Below are 18172 nucleotides of genomic sequence, written 5' to 3'. Positions count from 1 at the left end.
TTGTTCTAATAGAAATAATTATCAAGAGAATGAAATAGAAAAATTTAAGAAAAATATATATGAATGTGAATTTGAAATGTTTTATACAGAACTAGAATTAAATTTATTAGATTGTAAAAAAAATGAATAAATGTACTCTATAATTGTAAATAAGACAGAACAAACAACGCTTTTTTATTTAAAGGGTAAAATGTAAGGTAATGTATAAACTAAATATTACAATTCACAATATTATTATTATTATTATTATTATAAAATTTTTATTTAACAGAACAAACATCGCTTTTACTTACAGGGTAATGTTAAAATTTATGAGAATTAACAGAACATGAAAATTTGAATTTAACAGAAGAATTACAATATTTTCTTTGAATTACATTCAATTTGTTTACTTTCTTCTATATTTAGTGGTATAGTTTGTTTATAGTTATCTATACCACCCTGTAATCTATATACTTTATTGTCATCATTACTTAAAGGAATTGATTTAATGTATTTATCATTATCTTCATCTAAATTAAACGGTATAGTTTGAACATAGTTATCTATACCACCCTCAACAAGAATAGTTTCATCCTCACTAGATGATCTTGGAATACATGGTTCCGGATTTTCATCATCATAAAGGATTGTATCATGGTCATCATCATCATCATCATCATCATCGTCATCACCATACAAATTATGAGAAAATTTACCATCCTCTTTTTTATTAATGTTTTGGAGATCTGAAAATATAAATATTTTACTATATATATATACAAATATTATTTTATATGTATTTAACCAACCTTTTTGAGCTCCATCCGAAATATTATTTTCAACTTTTTTATTTATGTTTTGGAGTTCTGAAAATATATATATATATATATATTACTATATAAAATTATATATATATATATATATATTAAACTCACCTTTTTTTAATTTACTCGAATTATTATTTTCATCTTCTATTTTTATATTCTGTAAAAACAAACATATTTCCCTACTCAATCAGATTATGATATAATATCACTATTAGTTATTTTGAAATCGTTAATATCGTTAATTGATATTTTATCTGTGCTAATCTGACTTTCTTTTTTATTTAAATATTCAACCATCATTTGAGCTGCTAAATTTCTCTTTCTTAAATATATCCCATTAATTCTTTCTGCTTCCTCTATTTCAATTTCATGGATTTGTGGACCATCACTAAGATAACCTGTTTCTTCTTCTTCTATCTCTTCTCTTTTACTCTCTTGTTTGGAGAGAAGATCAGCATCTTTTGATATTTTTTCATAGACAATCCTATCTTTTCGTCTCTCTGCATTAATTACTGTTTGGGATAAAACTTCTGCAAATTCAAAACAATTTATTCTTAAAGTTGCTAAGGGGGTATTAGTATTGCGTTTAGATTTTTGATGGCGTTGGCGATTAGATAAATATTTTAAATTCATACGCTTAGATTTACTTAGACTTCGTCTAGAATGTGTTCTTCTATATATATTATTGTAATGACATTTAACTCCTACTGTAGCAGTTTTGTATTGGATGGTAAAGAATCTGTTTAGACCCCTTCTTCCCAAATCCATATGCCCTCCTATTCTCCTTTCATTTTCAACTAATTTTTGCTTAAAATTCTCAATTATACCTCTCTTTGTGAATTCGATTTGAGAGTTGTGTATGTTTTCAGTGCTTTTTAATTTATGAGTAGTGTTCCTTTTTATTGGAACCCGACTTACACTTTCAAATTCTGTATCACTATCACTGATCCCCAACACTAATTCTTGTGACGTATTACTAAATGTTGGTGCTCGACTTACGTTTTCAAATTCTCTCTCACTATCATTTATACCCATATTAATTTTTTCTGATTTTTCATCTCCTATGGTTTTATTTTCTATGTGATCAACACTTTCATTTTCGCTATTAAAATCAAAAGATTGGTTGGGGTTGTAGTTGTTGATGTAGCTGTTTTTGTTGTATCTTCTTCCAGAAGTTCTTTTTTGCTGCTGATGTAGTTGTTGTTTCTTCCTTCTCCTCCTCCTCCAGAATTCCCCTTCTCATTGTAGGTGTAGTTGCACTTGTTGTAGTTGAGGTAGATGTAGTTGTAGTAGATGTTGATGTAGATATTATTGATTCGAGGTCTTAATCTAAAGATTTGTTGTTTCTGCGGTTGCTTAGAAATTTCATTAGATGTATTCTGTACTACTTTACTTATTTCATCATCAATATAAATCTTTGTTGCAATATCATTTTCATGAATGGGGGGTAGGGAATTTTTAAATCGTTTCCTCTGAACATTTAAATGTCCATCATAATCATTAAGTATACTTTGAAATTTTTCTAGACCTTTTGTTATATCTCTTGAGTACTCTTTCTCATTTAAAAAACAACCAAACTTATCAACTGACATTTTAATTATAAAATAAATAATGAAAGAGTGGTATATTTATGTATGATCCACATTAATTGTTAAAACTTCTTCTTCGTTTACACGATGTGCAAATGGACTTTTCCGAAGTATTATTCCATCTATTTGTGTCTGATCAGAACGAATGATTGGTGGAGGTTTTTTTAAATGTTGGTTTATGAATTTGTTAAAATTTTCCAATTTATCAACAAACTCTTTTATTGAATTATGTATATACTCCATTTGAGTTATCATTTTTATTACTTTACTTTCCAGCTCTGATACTCTTTTATTTCGTAGTTGAAATGATTTAGTTATAGTTTCCATTTGATGTGATTTCGCTTCATTAATTTTATCATCAACATACAATTTAATAGCCAAATCATTTCCGTTTATTGGTTTTGAAGAGTTTTTAATTCTTTTTTTCTGAACATTTATGTGACCATCAGTGTCTATATATATACCTGTAAGACTCTCAACTTCCCTTTTGAAAAGCAAGGAAAAATCTCTATCATTTGAAAAGTGACCAAACTTGTCAATAGACATTTTACTATTAAACAAAATGAGAAAATGTTTTCTATTTTATTAATATATTATTTTTGCTTCCCGCAATTCTTCTATTATTGAAAGAATTTCGTTAGTATGGTTATTATTACCAGCAGCTCTTGATGCCATTAAGAGTTGCAATCTTTCAACAAGTTCATTAACATTATCCCAATATACATAGTTTGGTGGTATTTTTTGTAGTCTCATATACCCAGAACCAGTATGTTCTTCATTTACTGAAGATGATATTAATGGTTTAATAATTGAAGAATATTTTTTAGAACGATTCCCCTTTACTTGACCATCTGGTTGATAGTTTCTTTTGTGAGCACTTGTTTCAATTAAAATGTTTTTATATGATTCTAAATCGTTCTTAGTATAATCCTTAGGACTATTATGAAAAATTAAAGAGTATAGACCTGGTGATAGAGTCCATAAATTTCCACTTCCTAATTCCATCAAATTTTTTTTAATTTTAAGTGTTGTATTACCCAACATTAAAATATTATTTTCTTCTCTTGGTCCATAACTATTGTCTAAAATCTTTTCTTGCTTTAACTGATTAATGTTGAGATTGTAATTCACCCCGGTTTCTTCATATACACTTTCATTTAAATCATCTGTGTGAGGTTGTTGTGAAACATCGGATTCATCTATAAGAGACTGTTGTGAAACATCAGATTCATCTATAAGAGACTGTCGTGAAAAAGCATCAACATAAGTATCACTCTCACTATCACTTTCGATTACTCTCTCGTGTTCCCTTTTTTCTTTTTTACTTTTAGGTACTCTTATATTCTCTTTCTTGAACTTAGTCTTAATATCATGTGTATCATTAATATATTCCTTTTTATTCAATTTTTTATTTTCAATGAGTAATTCATGTAAAGGTTCTGTAATAGGTTTAAAAGTTTCCTCCAAATTTGATACGTTCTCATTTTTTATTTGTTTCAATTCATTAAATTTTCTTTTTAATGAATTTCTACTTTTCGTCAACTGTTCTAAAAGTTTACGCTTCATTGTTGTCGTTTTCTCTGATACTCATGTGCTACTGGGAAAAATGTACTATAATTTAAATATTTATAACAAAGAGTTTGAGTTTGAGTTTTATAAAACTTTATTTTTATTTTTATTTTTTTTTATTTTTATTTATCAAAATAGATACATTAATAATATTAAAAATGAAAACATTTTAAGCTTTATTTAATTCTAAATAGAGATTGTTATCATTCCTTTTAATAATACAAAAAAGATTATCTTTTATATAATCAATTGTTGAATCCTCTAAAGTTGAGTATCGTTCCGGCAAGTACAGCATATACTCTTCAAGTTCAAGAGTGAGGGTCATCCCAAAGCTGGTTTTCTTACGTTGAGCACGTCGAATAGGGTAGCACACCTCCGATTCCATCTTCGCCTTTGTTAAGAGAGGTTTTGGTGCGTTACCATTAAACTCCTTGAGTACTTTCATCATTCCCGGATTGACCATTTGTAGTTGTTTCTTCTTGTAGTTGTTTTCGTTGTTTTTGTTGCTTTTACCTGTTTTTGTTGTTAATTTTAGTTGTTATTTTAGCAGTTGTAGCTGTTTTTTGTTGTTTAATTTACCTGTTTTTAGCAGTTGTAGCTGTTTTTGTTGTTAATTTTAGTTGTTTTTAGCAGTTGTAGCTGTTTTTGTTGTTAATTTTAGTTGTTTTTTAGCGGATGTAGCTGTTTTGTTGTTGTTTTCAGCTGTTTTTAGCAGTTGTATCTGTTTTAATTGTTGTTGTTGTTGTCTTACTGTTTTAACTGTTTTTTATGTTGTTCTTATTGTTGTTGATTTTGATGATTGCAAGATTTTTTAGGTTGAAACTTTAGGCTGAGAACGTTTTAGCTTGAAACTTTTAGGTTGAGACTGTTTGCAGGTGGTTTTTAAATGTGTGTTAGAATAACTTTTGATCGAGTTTTTATACCTTGAGGTAAACTAACCCTCCCTGTTCTCTCTCATTCTTGATTTAGCATCGACCAATCATAGCAGTGAATAGCATGTAAATAGGGTGGGTTTCAAGAATCATAGAGAAATTACTTGATCATAGTGTAAAAGTTAGGGTGGGATAGAGAGAGTAAGAATTGGAGGGACAGGTGTCCACAGTTGGTACTATTAAAGTCTTGTTTTCTCTCATAGTTATAGTTAATGTTATTCCCCAAGTATTTCACAATTTCTTTTGGGGGTTGTAAATTTCCAAAACTATCAAAGTAATGTATACTTTTTTTATTTTTGTTATAAGCTACCCAATGTGTACCATTTGATGAACTATCATCTAGGTTTATAATTCCTGACTCTTCTCTCCAAGGAGATTTGGGGAGTGAGTCTCTCATAAACACACCTCGGAAATGTGGAATGTACTTTTGAGCAAAATTCAAAATTTCGAAATTTGAAAGAGGTTTTTTAGGTAGCTTAGTAATTAGTTTTTTGGATTTCCTCTAAATGGATTAAGATATAATCCATAACCTTTTCTATAAGGTTTAAGAAACATACCTTCACCCACCTTAATACTTTCCATTTTCTTATTATGTTGCTTACTCTCTTCTAATTGTTTTTTCCCCATATTTGCATTATTAATAGTTTTAGCAATAGCTGCACTACCAGAGGCGAGACTACCTAATGCACTTAGTGCAGTCAAAATGGGTACAATAGGTAAAAAACCACCAATTTTCGGTACATTAATAATACGAGGAATCTTAATTTTTTTTTTATTTCTGCCTATTGATTTATTGACTGCTTTACGTGCAACCTTAATCGCACTCATTAGATCTAGTGGCTTCTGAGTTTTCAATGCCCGCATTCCTGTTTGGATAACATTTGAAAAACTCTTTACCTTTGATTTCCTTTTCTTACACTTTCTCTTTGTTCCCTTTTTCACACCCATTCCGAATTTCTTTTTTGTTTTCATAATATTTGTAATCAAGTATGCTGCTGTTTTCTCTGCAATACTACTATCTTTTGAACCAACACGTTCCCACGCTTTATTTATTAGTACTGCGTCAGCCCTATGTCGATCAGCTAGATCCTTATATTGTGAATATGCAATATCATGTACTCTACAAGCTTCATCCAATTGATTTATCCCACGATCACCGCGCTCCAACCTTTGTTTTAGCTTTGTTCCAGGTCCACAAAAATTATAACCAGGAATATGTACTTCAAATGGAAGTGTGTTAATTATTTTGTTGATAATACCACTACCTCGTTTCAAGTTTGAACTCTGACTGCAACAATTATAAAAACTTTTACCCATTTTATATAATGTTTAATCAAGGAGCATTTCTCATCGAATGAAGTACATTACACACGTGAATATGCGTTTAATACGTCAAAAACAAGAAATCTGTGTTAGAAATATCGAGGGTGGTGATCATTCATTAACAAATTCAGTTCCACGACATAGTTCTTTATTACCCAATACAATAAGAGCATTGGTTGTCGGTCCCTCAAACTGTGGAAAAACAAATGTTATGCTCAGCCTTATTGAAAGTCCAAACGGGCTAAAATTTGAGAATATATATGTATTCTCAAAGAGTTTATATCAACCAAAGTATGAGTATTTAGAGAAACTAATTAAACCGATAAAGGGAATGGGATATTATACGTTCTCACAAAATGATGAAGTTTTACCACCCGCTAAGGCTAAAGAAAACTCTATTATGATTTTTGATGATGTTGCTTGTGAAAAACAAAACAACATTCGTTCATATTTCTGTATGGGGCGTCATAAAAATATAGATTCTTTTTACCTATGCCAAACATATACTCATATTCCAAAACATCTAATACGTGATAACGCGAATATGATTATAATGTTTAAACAAGATGATTTAAATATGCGTCATATATATCGTGATCATGTAAATACTGATATGTCCTATGATTCATTTATGAAAATTTGTCAAAAGTGTTGGAGTGATAAATACGGATTCCTCATAATAAGTAAAGATAACGATATGGAAAAGGGAAGATACAGGAAGGGTTTTAATGAATTTATAATTATTTGAGAATATAAGTTTCATTCTGTAAGCTATATTTTCACAGTACATTATTAGACCCCAAAATGAGTAGATCATTCACTCTTACATTAAATGGTAATGAACCCATTACAAACATTTCTTATTTCCCACCCATTGAACTGACAAATGGTGAATATGAGTGTGCACTCATTGACTTTCATATGTACAACTCTATACCCAATGTTGATATAAATAATAATCTATTTCATATTGGTGATAAAGTAATTCAACTTCCAATCGGGTCATATGAACTCAATGATATTTATGATTTTCTAAAAAATAAACTAAAAGATTATGATCTTGAGAAAACATTTCAAATGGAGAGTAATAATAACACACTTCAAGTTCATATTACAACTACCAAGGAACCTATTTATTTTAATAGAAACAACTCCATTGGACAATTGCTTGGTTTCAATAAAAAAATAATTTATCCCGACTTGAAAAAAACATATATATCTGATCAACCTGTCAACATTTTAAAAATAAACACAATACGCTTAGTATGTAATATTGTAAGCGGCTCATATATTGATAGTAGACAAGATCATTCATTATACGAATTTGGAATTAATGTTCCACCAGGCTATAAAATGAATATCACACCACACAATCTTATTTACTTACCAGTCAACACCAGAGAAATAAGTACACTCTCTATTCACATAACTGATCAGAACGGTGAATTAATAAATTTACGCGGTGAAAACTATACAATTCGTTTACACTTAAGATTAATACAATGATTATATACAATAAAAGAGGTGATACCTACCATCATCAGCACACTTTAAAACATAAAGTTATAGGAAGAGGATCGAAACCAAAAAGACACACACTTACATTAAAAAATAAGTTAATTCTTAAATCATTGGGCTTCAAAGTGCGAGTTTAACTAAAGTCATGGGGTTGAATGAAATATTGGCAGTACGGGAAAAACCTTTCTCTGATGAAAGTATATCAAAGAAGGAATATCACAGCTATCAACCCTATCAACAATCATTTAAACCAAATGATGAGATAAGAATTACAATCCAAAATCAAGATTTATATGTACTCCCCCATGAGAGTCTTCTAAATTTTCAAGGAGATATTACCCTAATTAAGGAAGGGGGAGTGGTAGAAACTCAAAATGTTATTGCGAAAATGAGAAATAATTGTATGGCATACTTTTTAGATGAAATACGCTATGAAATCAATGGTGTTGAAATAGATAGAACAAGATTTAGTGGTATTACTTCTACAATAAAAAACTTTGTTTCTTTAAATCAATTTGAAAGCAAGAGACTTTACAATTCTGGATGGAGTGGAGGACCCGTTTTCAATTTAAGCCCCCACTTCAACTTTTCAATACCCCTTAAAAACCTACTTGGATTTGCTGAAGATTTCAAAAAAGTATTATTAAATTGTAAACATGAACTAGTACTATTAATATCAAAAAATTTTAATGATGTACTTGAACAAGATAAATTTGAGAATGCACAATTAGTCGGAAAATATCATCTCAATATGACTAATATTACATGGAAAATTCCTCATATAACACCCAGCGATTCAACGAAAATTAAAATGTATGATATTATAAAAAGTGGAACCAATCTACCGATTGCATTCCGTAGTTGGGATACATACATTAATCCTAAACTAAGTAATGGAACAAATCATGTTTGGAATGTTAAATTAGCTGCTAACCGAGAACGTCCACGATTTGCTTTAATTGGATTTAAAGATAACCACTATCTGATTACAAACAATTTAAGAAATCTAAAGGTCTATTTAAACTCTGAAACTTATCCCTACGATGACTTAAACTTGGACTTTGATAAAGATCGATTTGCTCACCTATATGATATGTACTGCAAGTTTCAATCTAGCTACTATAACCGAAGTGAATCTCCTTTACTATCACCTACAGACTTTAAAACTAAAGCTCCTATTATCGTAATTGACTTATCATATCAAAATGAAATGGTTAAATCGGGGCCCATTGATGTTAGGATTTCAATTGAACTTACCAAGCCCGCTATCGAAAATGTTCAAGTATATTGCGTGCTCATACATGATCGTTTAGTTGAATATAACCCGTTGAATGGTCTAGTTCAGCGGATTGTCTAACAATTAATCAGTCAATCATGAGTGAAGATATTGTTGCAATTGATGTTCAAGGATTTCTTGGGAACAACAATAAATTTATTCTAAAGGAAATTGGAGTCGTATTCAAAAACGAGACAATCTTGAATTCTAATTTTATCATACACTCTCCACATGATTTTATTGAATTGAATAAGAAATGTAGAAAAACAGCTACTTGGCTAACAAAAAAACATCACAAAATTTATTGGAATGATGGAGTATACTTTTTCAAAGAAACACAAATGTATCTAAGAGAAATAATTAGAAAACAGGAAATAATTTGTAAGGGATATCAAAAAAGGTTATTCCTACAAAAATTTTTAAAAATTGATAATGTAATTAACATTGATGAAATTGGTTGTCCCTCTCTAAAAATAATGGATGGAAAGCACTTTCCATATTGTTCATTACATGCTCGGGATGGTGTCTGCTCTCTGAACAATGCTCATAAAATCTTAAACTTTTACACAAACGAAAACTCCTAAACACCTTTTAAACAATTCATTCACATTTTGAGAGTCGGGAAAATAAGTTTACGAAATGACTGATTCTAATAACAATCTAAATATACAGACTTATTCATCTTTAATAAATAAAATTAATTTTTTTATTAATACATTTGGAAATATGATTTCAAAAGAGGACTTGAAATTACTACTGGAGACAAGGAACATGTTCATGGGTACTGACGTAAAGCAGTTTATAAAAACAACATTTGGAGAACATTTAAATTTATGTACATTTTCTAATGATAATATAGAAACTTGTGCTTGTTTTCATTTTGTAATTCAACAATATAGAGTTAGAAAATTAATTTCATCATATATTGAAACTTTTAAATAAAGAGAAAACCAAAAAAAAAAATTTTCTATTGTTTTGAATTTGTTTTCGAGGGTGGGTCTATCATCAGCTGTTGCATTTTTTAACATCTGTTTTCTAAGTATAATACAACGAGTTATCTCTACCAAACTTTAGTTTAAGATAAACATTCAGACTATTACGTTGAAAGAAAAAATGATTTCCTCAAAAATTGAAGAGTTCTTAAGGGAGCATGGAAGTGAGATCTTCAAGGAACATGCTACGAAATTGAAATCATTTCATACATTTTTTAAAGATGTAGAAGCCACCCCACTAATTCATTCAAAGTATGGAGAACACCTATCATCCTGTGCATGGGCATATGATGATTGTAAAGTTGGACCTGACACTTGCAGGTGTATGCATGTTGAAAAGAGAGAAGAAGACGCCTTAAAATTGATGGAAAGATACATTCATTTATTTAATAGACTCAATGTAAACTAATTTAAGACGAATATATAGAAATAAAAACGTATTTGACTAAACAAACGATCTCATTTGTTTTTGTGTATAAATGTGTATATTCTGTTAGGAACCACCACCACAAGCACCGCCACCACCACCATCCCTCTTACACTCCTACGCTCACTTTCCCATCTAATGCTCGCTAAAGAGGGGAGAGGTTACCGAACTCACGCTTGTTTCACGCCACAAAAGTATGCGGTCTAATATCCCTCAAACCAACACCTTTTGACCACAAGACCGTAGCCAGGTTACACTAACAGGTGTCACCTACAACCCTAATTGAATCAACAAAACGCCCACGCATAGAAAAACAACTTCCCTTCCTCCTCCTCCTCCGCCTAAATATAGTTTTACAAATTCATACGCATGACAAAACACCCCTTGTAAAACGAATAGTTTTCTAAAACTGAACTACTTTCCACATTTCTCCTTAACACATACATTTTTTGAAAACTTAGAAGGTAACCGTTTTCTCTCTCATGTAAGCGCATGAGAAAAAATTTTCAAATATGATTAAAGAAAAACGTATTTGACTAAACAAACGATCTCATTTGGTTTTGTTCTGTTAGGAACCACCACCACCACAGTCACCATTTTGACCACAAGACCGTAGGCAGGTTACACTAACAGGTGTCACCTACAACCCTAATTGAATCAACAAAACGCCCACGCATAACAAAACAACGTTTTTGTTACACTCCCACGCTCACTTTCCCATCTAATGCTCGCTAAAGAGGGGGAGGTTACCGAACTCACGCTTGTTTCACACCACAAAAGTATGCGGTCTAATATCCCTCAAACCAACACCTTTTGACCACAAGACCGTAGCCAGGTGTCACCTACAACCCTAATTGACTCAACAAAACGCCCACGCATAACGCCTTCTAACCCAAGTTAGAAGCAACATAGTGATCTGTGTGCAACCATTGCACTCCACAAAATCCCACGCATGACAAAACACCCCTATCACACACGCAAGCCAGGTGTCACCTACAACCCTAATTGACTCAACAAAACGCCCACGCATAACGCGTTCTAACACAAGTTAGAAGCAACATAGTGACCTGTGTGCAACCATTGCACTCCACAAAATTCCACGCATGACAAAACACCCCTATCACACACGCACCTTTAGCTTGAGAAAAAGACAAGACAAAACAAGACATATCAAAACACCACTCTCTCACACTCCTACACACCACTTTCTAACCTCATTAAGTGACCTGTGTGCAACCATGCTCATCTAACTAGGGTCAGCAACACCCCCCTTTTTGAATTAATTATGCTAAGTAGGTCATTAGAACACCTGTGTGCAACCATGCGTGACTAATTAGGGTCAGTGTGCAACCATGCGTGACTAATTAGGGTCACCCCCACCTCCTTTTTTGACATGATTTATTACCTAGTGAGCCAGCTCCCGTATTAACTACCTACTATCAGCAATTTATGGATCAACCTCATCATTGGCGGCTCAACCCCTAGTTCTGTGAGAGATTCTGTTATAGCAGTGGGAAGCACGTTATTGAAGGCTCCCTCTATACCCTGTATTCCTTGATGCTGAGCGATTTCTTGATGCTGCTTACCACCAAGTGTAGCGCCGACTCGGTTGACTTACCTTTGATATTGTGTCGGGTCGATAGTGGTCTTTATGTGTAGGTATGGGTGGCCTTCCCTGCTTTGGGAATGAAAACCACTTTCGTTTCTTGCCATGCTGTTGGAAGTTCTCCTACCGCCAGGTTGGAGTAGAAGATTTTTTTTCAGCCAGTTTATAGCTAGTTTTCCTGCTTATTGGATGTGTGCCGGTATAATCCCGTATGGTCCCGGCGATTTGTATGGTTTGAAGCTATGAATGGACCATTTCATGTTGCGGTCTGATAGGAGGGGATATAATTCGATTCCATCTCCGACTCTTCTTTCTGGAGGATGACCTGTTTGTTGGCTCCCTGGGAAGTGAACGTTTATGAGCAGGTCCGAGGACTCTTTACTGGAGTCTGACCATGATCCATTTGCTTTCTGAAGATAGCCCAAAGGCGCGGCCGTCTTAGAGAGTATTTTCCTGAGTCTTGCGCCATCAGTCGTTTTTTGTATGTCAGTGCAGAAGGTCTGCCATACAGTTCGTTTCGCTCTTCTAATGGACTTTTTGTAAGAGGCTAGTTCAGGCTTGTACTTCTGCCAGTTAGTGACCTCATTTCCCGCATGCTTCTGTGAATTTATCTACTGTTCTGTCCAGCTCCTGTGGGCTTGTGATGCTTTTTGACGGTTCCATGGGGAGAATATTCGTCAGAACTTCTTTGTACCTGTACCAGTCTGCTTGTCTGGGGATAGCAAAGCTGACCGGCAAGGGCGAATCAACGGACAATATTGGTTCTATGAATCTATAGTCCGAAAAGGAGTGCTCGTCAGAAACTGCCCAGTTTTTGACTGCGCCTACGAGTGAGTCTGATACCAAAGTTAGATCTATGATCGTTTGGCAAGTATTAGGTTTGAATGTAGGGACATTGCCCCTATTGCAAAAGAATAGGTTCGAATTTAGAATAAAATCAAATAGAGACTCACCTCTGTCGTTGTTGCTTAGGCAACCCCACTGGGTGTGATGGGCGTTGTCGTCACAGCCTATTACCAAACCTTTCCTGCGCTTTTTGCATTCCTCTGCCAGACCTCTGACCAGCGCATCTGGGGGGTTTTCCTTTTCAAAGGCCAAGTAGGCCGATAGTACCCTTATAGAGACACTTTACAGCTCCAGGCTTACTGCGGTGCTGTCTCCGTTGCTTTAATTGCGAAGCAGAAATATACTAAGATGCTTTTTGGCTTATATGCAGGTTCCAATTTTACCTTCTTTGGGATCAAGCATAAGCTTGTACTCCTTTGTTCCTAGTCCAGAAACCTTGCCTCCTACTTCCCAAGGTTCCTGTACTAGTACAGGCGAAGCAAAAGTGCAGCCGATGCTGCCTTACTGTGGTGTAGGTTGATTTGTAGAAGCCTTTTTAACATCTACAGCTGGTACCGACACCACAGTGACGTCGGCCTCCTCTGTGTCGCTGAGGTCCACGTCCTCAACGATCGGGAAATGGCCAGCGATCTCAGCCGCAGAGAGGCGAGCGGGGATCGCACAATGCTACCTCTCCAAACCAACGGGCAAGCTAATCGAGGAGGAGCAGCAGTAGTCCGCAGCTGTGATGATTGGTGGGAATAGCTACAAAGCCACAATGGACACCGGAGCAACGGCAAGCTTCGTTAGCGAATAAATGGCGGACAATATTGCTGGTCTAGGAAGGGTTACAAGGACGAGACGGCAAGTTAGGTTGACTGATGGAAGGCTTTCTTTTTTTTTTTGTGTTAGTGGTGGTTTAAAGCATCGAAAGCCAACTCGGAGCTGAGCTAGCTTGCCGAAGTATGGGACTCTAACCCAGTAAAAACTCCACCCCCTCCCCGCTTCCCCGGTGGTACTGCCGTTAGGTATTACTTCGCCGGGGGGGGAATGCCCTTAGGGCTCTCTAGGATTCTATCCTATTGGAATTTCGCAGTCTTTCTGCGATGCGCAGTTTTTTGAGTACTATTGTGGCCATGTTGCATACCGCAGACCAATTTACTTCTGATTCAAGCATAATGTCCACCAGGTTACAATCTCTTCGTTCATTTTCGAGTCTCGGACAGACAAAAAACACGTGTTCTGCGTCTTCATTATCCGACTCGCAGAGTGGGCAGTGCGGATAACGTTCATGCTTAAACCTATTCAGGTTGTATTTAAAGCATCCATGTCCCGTCAACAGTTGCGCTAAGTAGTAGTCCACATGTCCATGCTTCCGTCCCAGCCATCTCTGCAGTTCTGGGATAAGATTATAAGTCCATCATCCTTTGCTACTATTTACCCACCTCTCTTGCCACTTAGCAATGGTGAGTTCTCTGCACCTTTTCCGTAGGGATTCTGCAGTTGCGACCCCTGTGCTGCCTGCGCGGATGTTAGCTGATTCCACTGCCAGCAAATCATTCGGTATGCCTCCCGATATTACCAACGCCGCGTCATGGGATACCGTGCGGAACGCACAGCATACCCGTAGGGCACACAATCTCTGCACGGAGTCGCCGTCTTGCATATAACTTCCATTTTTAGTGGCTCGAGCCCATATGGGAACAGCGTACATCAGCGTCGATGTGACAGCACTAACCAGTAATCTTTGTCCTGGTTGCCTTGGTCCCCGAGTGTTCGCCATAATTCGCGAGATCGCGGCCGCGGTCCTACTTGCCTTGCCACTAGCGTACGCTAGATGATCTTTGAAAGAAAGCCGGTGGTCGATCATGACGCCCAAATATTTTAGGCTTGGACGCGATGTAATTGTGGCTTCTCCAATTTTGATAGTAGCCGCCTCCACTTTCTGCCTGCTACTTATCAGGACTGCTTCAGTTTTGTGCGCTGCCAAGGCGAGTCCCTTGGAGTCGAGCCTGCGCTTGCTTGTTTCCCCGCTTCGTTGCAGATTCTTTCCGCATCTGGGAGTTTCTTTGCCGTAACCACTATGGCCACGTCATCCGCGAAACCAATAAGTCGTGCCCCTTCGGGCATCGTGATCCTAAGTATCCCATCGTACATGACATTCCATCCTTGATCCTGATCCTTGGGGAACTCCCCCGGTGATCCTGTGGGTCGATTGCCCGGAATCAGTTTCGTACAGGAGCAGGCGGCCTTCAAAGTAGCTCGCTATTACTCTCTGTATATACACTGGTACATTTAGGTTGCTCAGTGCATTTAGTGTGTGGTGCCAGATGGCGGAGTTGAAAGCGTTTTTTACATCCAACGTTGCCGCTATGCAGTACTGCTTAGTGCCGTACAACCACCTTTTCCCCTCAATGGCTTTATCTGCCATTTCACACAGTTTACCGACGGCGTCGATGGTGAATAGCCCCTTCCGAAAACCATACTGCATCTCTGAGAGGCCGTTGGTTTCGACAAAGGCACCTTCTAGCCGGGAGTGGATTGTTCTTTCGAGAATTTTACCCACCGTGTCTAGCATGCAGAGTGGCCTATACGAAGAAGGCTCCTCCGCGGGTTTTTCCCACTTTGGTATGAGTACCAGCCGCTGTGTTTTCCAGCGGCTAGGACACACCTTCCGTTAGGCATGCATTATACATGTCAACGTACTCTTTAGTATTTGCTTTTATGGCAATTTTGAGAACTTTATTCGGGATTCCATCTGGTCCCGGTGCCTTGTCGCCCAGTATTGTCTTCAATACCTGGAGGACTTCTTCGGCACTTGTGAGCTTTATGCTCGCCCTGTTCACGATCATTGAGGTTCGCGCCATACCCTCTTGCTCTGGGAACAGTGTTTCCACTATCCTTTTTAGGCTGACTGGGCAAGTCGGTTATGGCCGACTAAGTACCCGCAGCCGTTTTGTGACGAGTTTATATGCGAAGCCCCATGGGTTGGAGTCTATTTCTTCCATATATTGTTAAAGCACCTGCGTTTGCTCTCTTTTATAGTTTTTTCCAGGGCTCGTCTTTTTTCCCTGAAATATATTTGAAGTGCCTCAAATTCGGGCCTTCCTCTTGAGCGTTGGTATGCGCGTCTTGCCCTGTGGCAGTCTTTCCTGGCTTCCGTAATGGATTGGTTCCACCAGTATGTAGGTCTTCTTCTTGATGGGATTTTCCCTCTTCTCTGCATAGATGCATCACAGGCTACCTTGGTGTATTCTGCGATGTGGTTTGCCCTTTCTTCAGCTGAGCCGCTTGATGAGAGGTCCTCAAACACCATCGGTACCATCTCCACGTCTAGCGTTTCTATTTTGTACCCTGGCACGGTCTTAGGAACTCGTGGTGGGCCACTTCTAGAATTTATCGTGCAGATTATTTCTGCATAGTCACTACCCGTGTAGGTGTCACTAACCTCCCAGCTGAAGCCCGAGGCCAATCCAGCGTTTACAAATGTGAGGTCAATAATAGAACTGGTGCCGGCTCTTGAAAAAGTCGGTTTTGTTCCAGAGTTTAGCAGCACTAAGTCAAGTGAGGCGAAGCTCTCAAATAGAGCCTTTCCCATCGCGTTGGTTTGGGGGGATCCCCACTCCGTAGTCCAGGCATTAAAGTCCCCGGCAATTACGGCGGGTCGATTTTCCCGGGCGTCTTATGCAATCTCTTCGAGCGCAGATGTTGCCTGGGGAAGGCTAAGGCTTGGCGGCAGGTAACAGCTATAGAAAGCTATACCATTCACTTGGGCCCTAGCGAAGCAATTTCCGCATTTTTTCTTGCTAATCTGTCTCCTTGGATTACCGCAGCTCCATATTGCCGATTTTTTGCTATTATTTGTTACCCATTCTCCGGAATTTTTATTCCTGTATTGCTCGCTTATGAGTGCCATGTCTACGTTTTTCTCGATGACATTTTGCTCCAGCAACGATTGGGCAACCTCGCAATGGTTTAGGTTAATCTGAAGGAACTTCATTTACCCCTAAGCCCTTGCATAGCCCTCCTGAAGTACGGACATTTCCCACTCATTGTTGGGTGATCGCAATCTTTCTCCTTTTTGCGTTTGCATAGCATGCAGCAGGCCTTTGCTTTGCAGCCTCTGGCTTGGTGCTCCTTTGCGCCACAGTTGTAGCAGCATTTTGAGCAGTCCTCCTGGACCCTGCAATTCCCTGGTATATGGTTAAACTCCATACATTTAAAACACCTTTTAGGTGTTAGCTTTGGGCGGACTCTACACCAGGTCCATCCCAGCCTATTTTTGCCCTTCTCCAAGAGTCGCCTCCCTATGTCTGGCATAACTCTTAGTGTGGCGGTTTGGGTGCCTCCGTATGCCACTTTTAGGTTTACCACCGCGGATTCTGGCAGTTCCACATCGAACTGTGATTGAACCGCACATAAGATGTCCGCTTTGTCGGTGGTCTCATCGATTTCTTCTTCGACATTGTTGCCCAGGACAGCCTTCATTGTGGTCTGAAGCTCTACGGTTTTAGGGTCAGAGACCTTGTTTAGAATCACTAGGAGTTCCCCTTTTGCTGTTCGCCTAACGGCCTGTACTACTTGTCCTAGCACCTTAAGCTGCGGTTCAGCCTTAACCTTTTTAAGGATGTCGGCATAGGACCCTCTAGCCGAGGCTGCCATGACTATCACGTCGTTCCGTGGCGGTCGCACCTTGGGCTTCCTAACCTTCTGCTTCACCTGTGTCCACTCCTCTGCCTTCTTCCCAGGTTTTTGGGGCTTGCTGGTGCTAACTGTCCCAGCATGTTTCCCCTTGTTTACACCTTGACTGGCATCACTTGCCGGTGCCTAATGCATCGCCTTTTTCGCTTTTTTTTTTTTTTTTACTTTTATTAATGTGGAAATTTTATTCTTAGGATTAGCACACTGCTACCCGACTGGCAGCTTAATCTAATCAGTTTTTTCAAAAATAGATACAATACTTAGTCTAAGGTTCCTTAAGGCAAGAAATAATTTCGTTATTTTTAGTTATTTGATATTAATATTGAGGGTGGTGATGTTGCTAGGTCAAAATCCGGTCCGGTAGGTCTTGAGGGTGGTGTCTTTTTAGTCTTCTTTTGACTCGGTTGCTTGGTTCGGCGCTGTTTATAGCAGCGGTACCAAGCTTTCTGGCTAGTCTGTTGGGGTGCTCGTTTAGCCTTTCCATATATTTTCGAGAAAGTTCCTGCAGTTTGTCTCCAAGTTCGCATAAACCACGGAGCTCCAGAGATGGTTCGAAGTGTTTTCGCTTGCAATACCCGGATTTTGTTGAGGTTGGTTTTTGCAGC

At 37.1% G+C, this 18172-nt stretch overlaps 1 protein-coding gene and 1 long non-coding RNA gene across 2 annotated transcripts; both read right to left on the bottom strand.

Moving 5' to 3' along the window:
* Positions 1–253: 253 nt before the first annotated feature.
* On the bottom strand, positions 254–1873 carry LOC139353047 (uncharacterized). Its single transcript, XR_011604158.1, has 3 exons — positions 918–1873; positions 792–848; positions 254–728 (listed from the first exon to the last, which is right to left on the bottom strand). It is a non-coding gene; the product is annotated as an uncharacterized lncRNA (long non-coding RNA).
* A 12059-nt stretch (positions 1874–13932) lies between these two features.
* LOC139352833 (uncharacterized) lies at positions 13933–14649 on the bottom strand. Its single transcript, XM_070995471.1, has 3 exons — positions 14491–14649; positions 14312–14411; positions 13933–14264 (listed from the first exon to the last, which is right to left on the bottom strand). The coding sequence occupies exons 1-3, from the start codon at positions 14647–14649 to the stop codon at positions 13933–13935; spliced, it is 591 nt and encodes a 196-aa protein (XP_070851572.1).
* Between the last annotated feature and the right edge of the window lie 3523 nt (positions 14650–18172).

The sequence above is a fragment of the Drosophila suzukii genome, chromosome 3 (genome assembly GCF_043229965.1).
Source record: "Drosophila suzukii chromosome 3, CBGP_Dsuzu_IsoJpt1.0, whole genome shotgun sequence".
Lineage (NCBI taxonomy): Eukaryota > Metazoa > Arthropoda > Insecta > Diptera > Drosophilidae > Drosophila > Drosophila suzukii.
The sequence above is the reverse complement of the archived record's forward strand: the minus strand, read 5'-3'. Positions and strand labels throughout refer to the sequence as shown.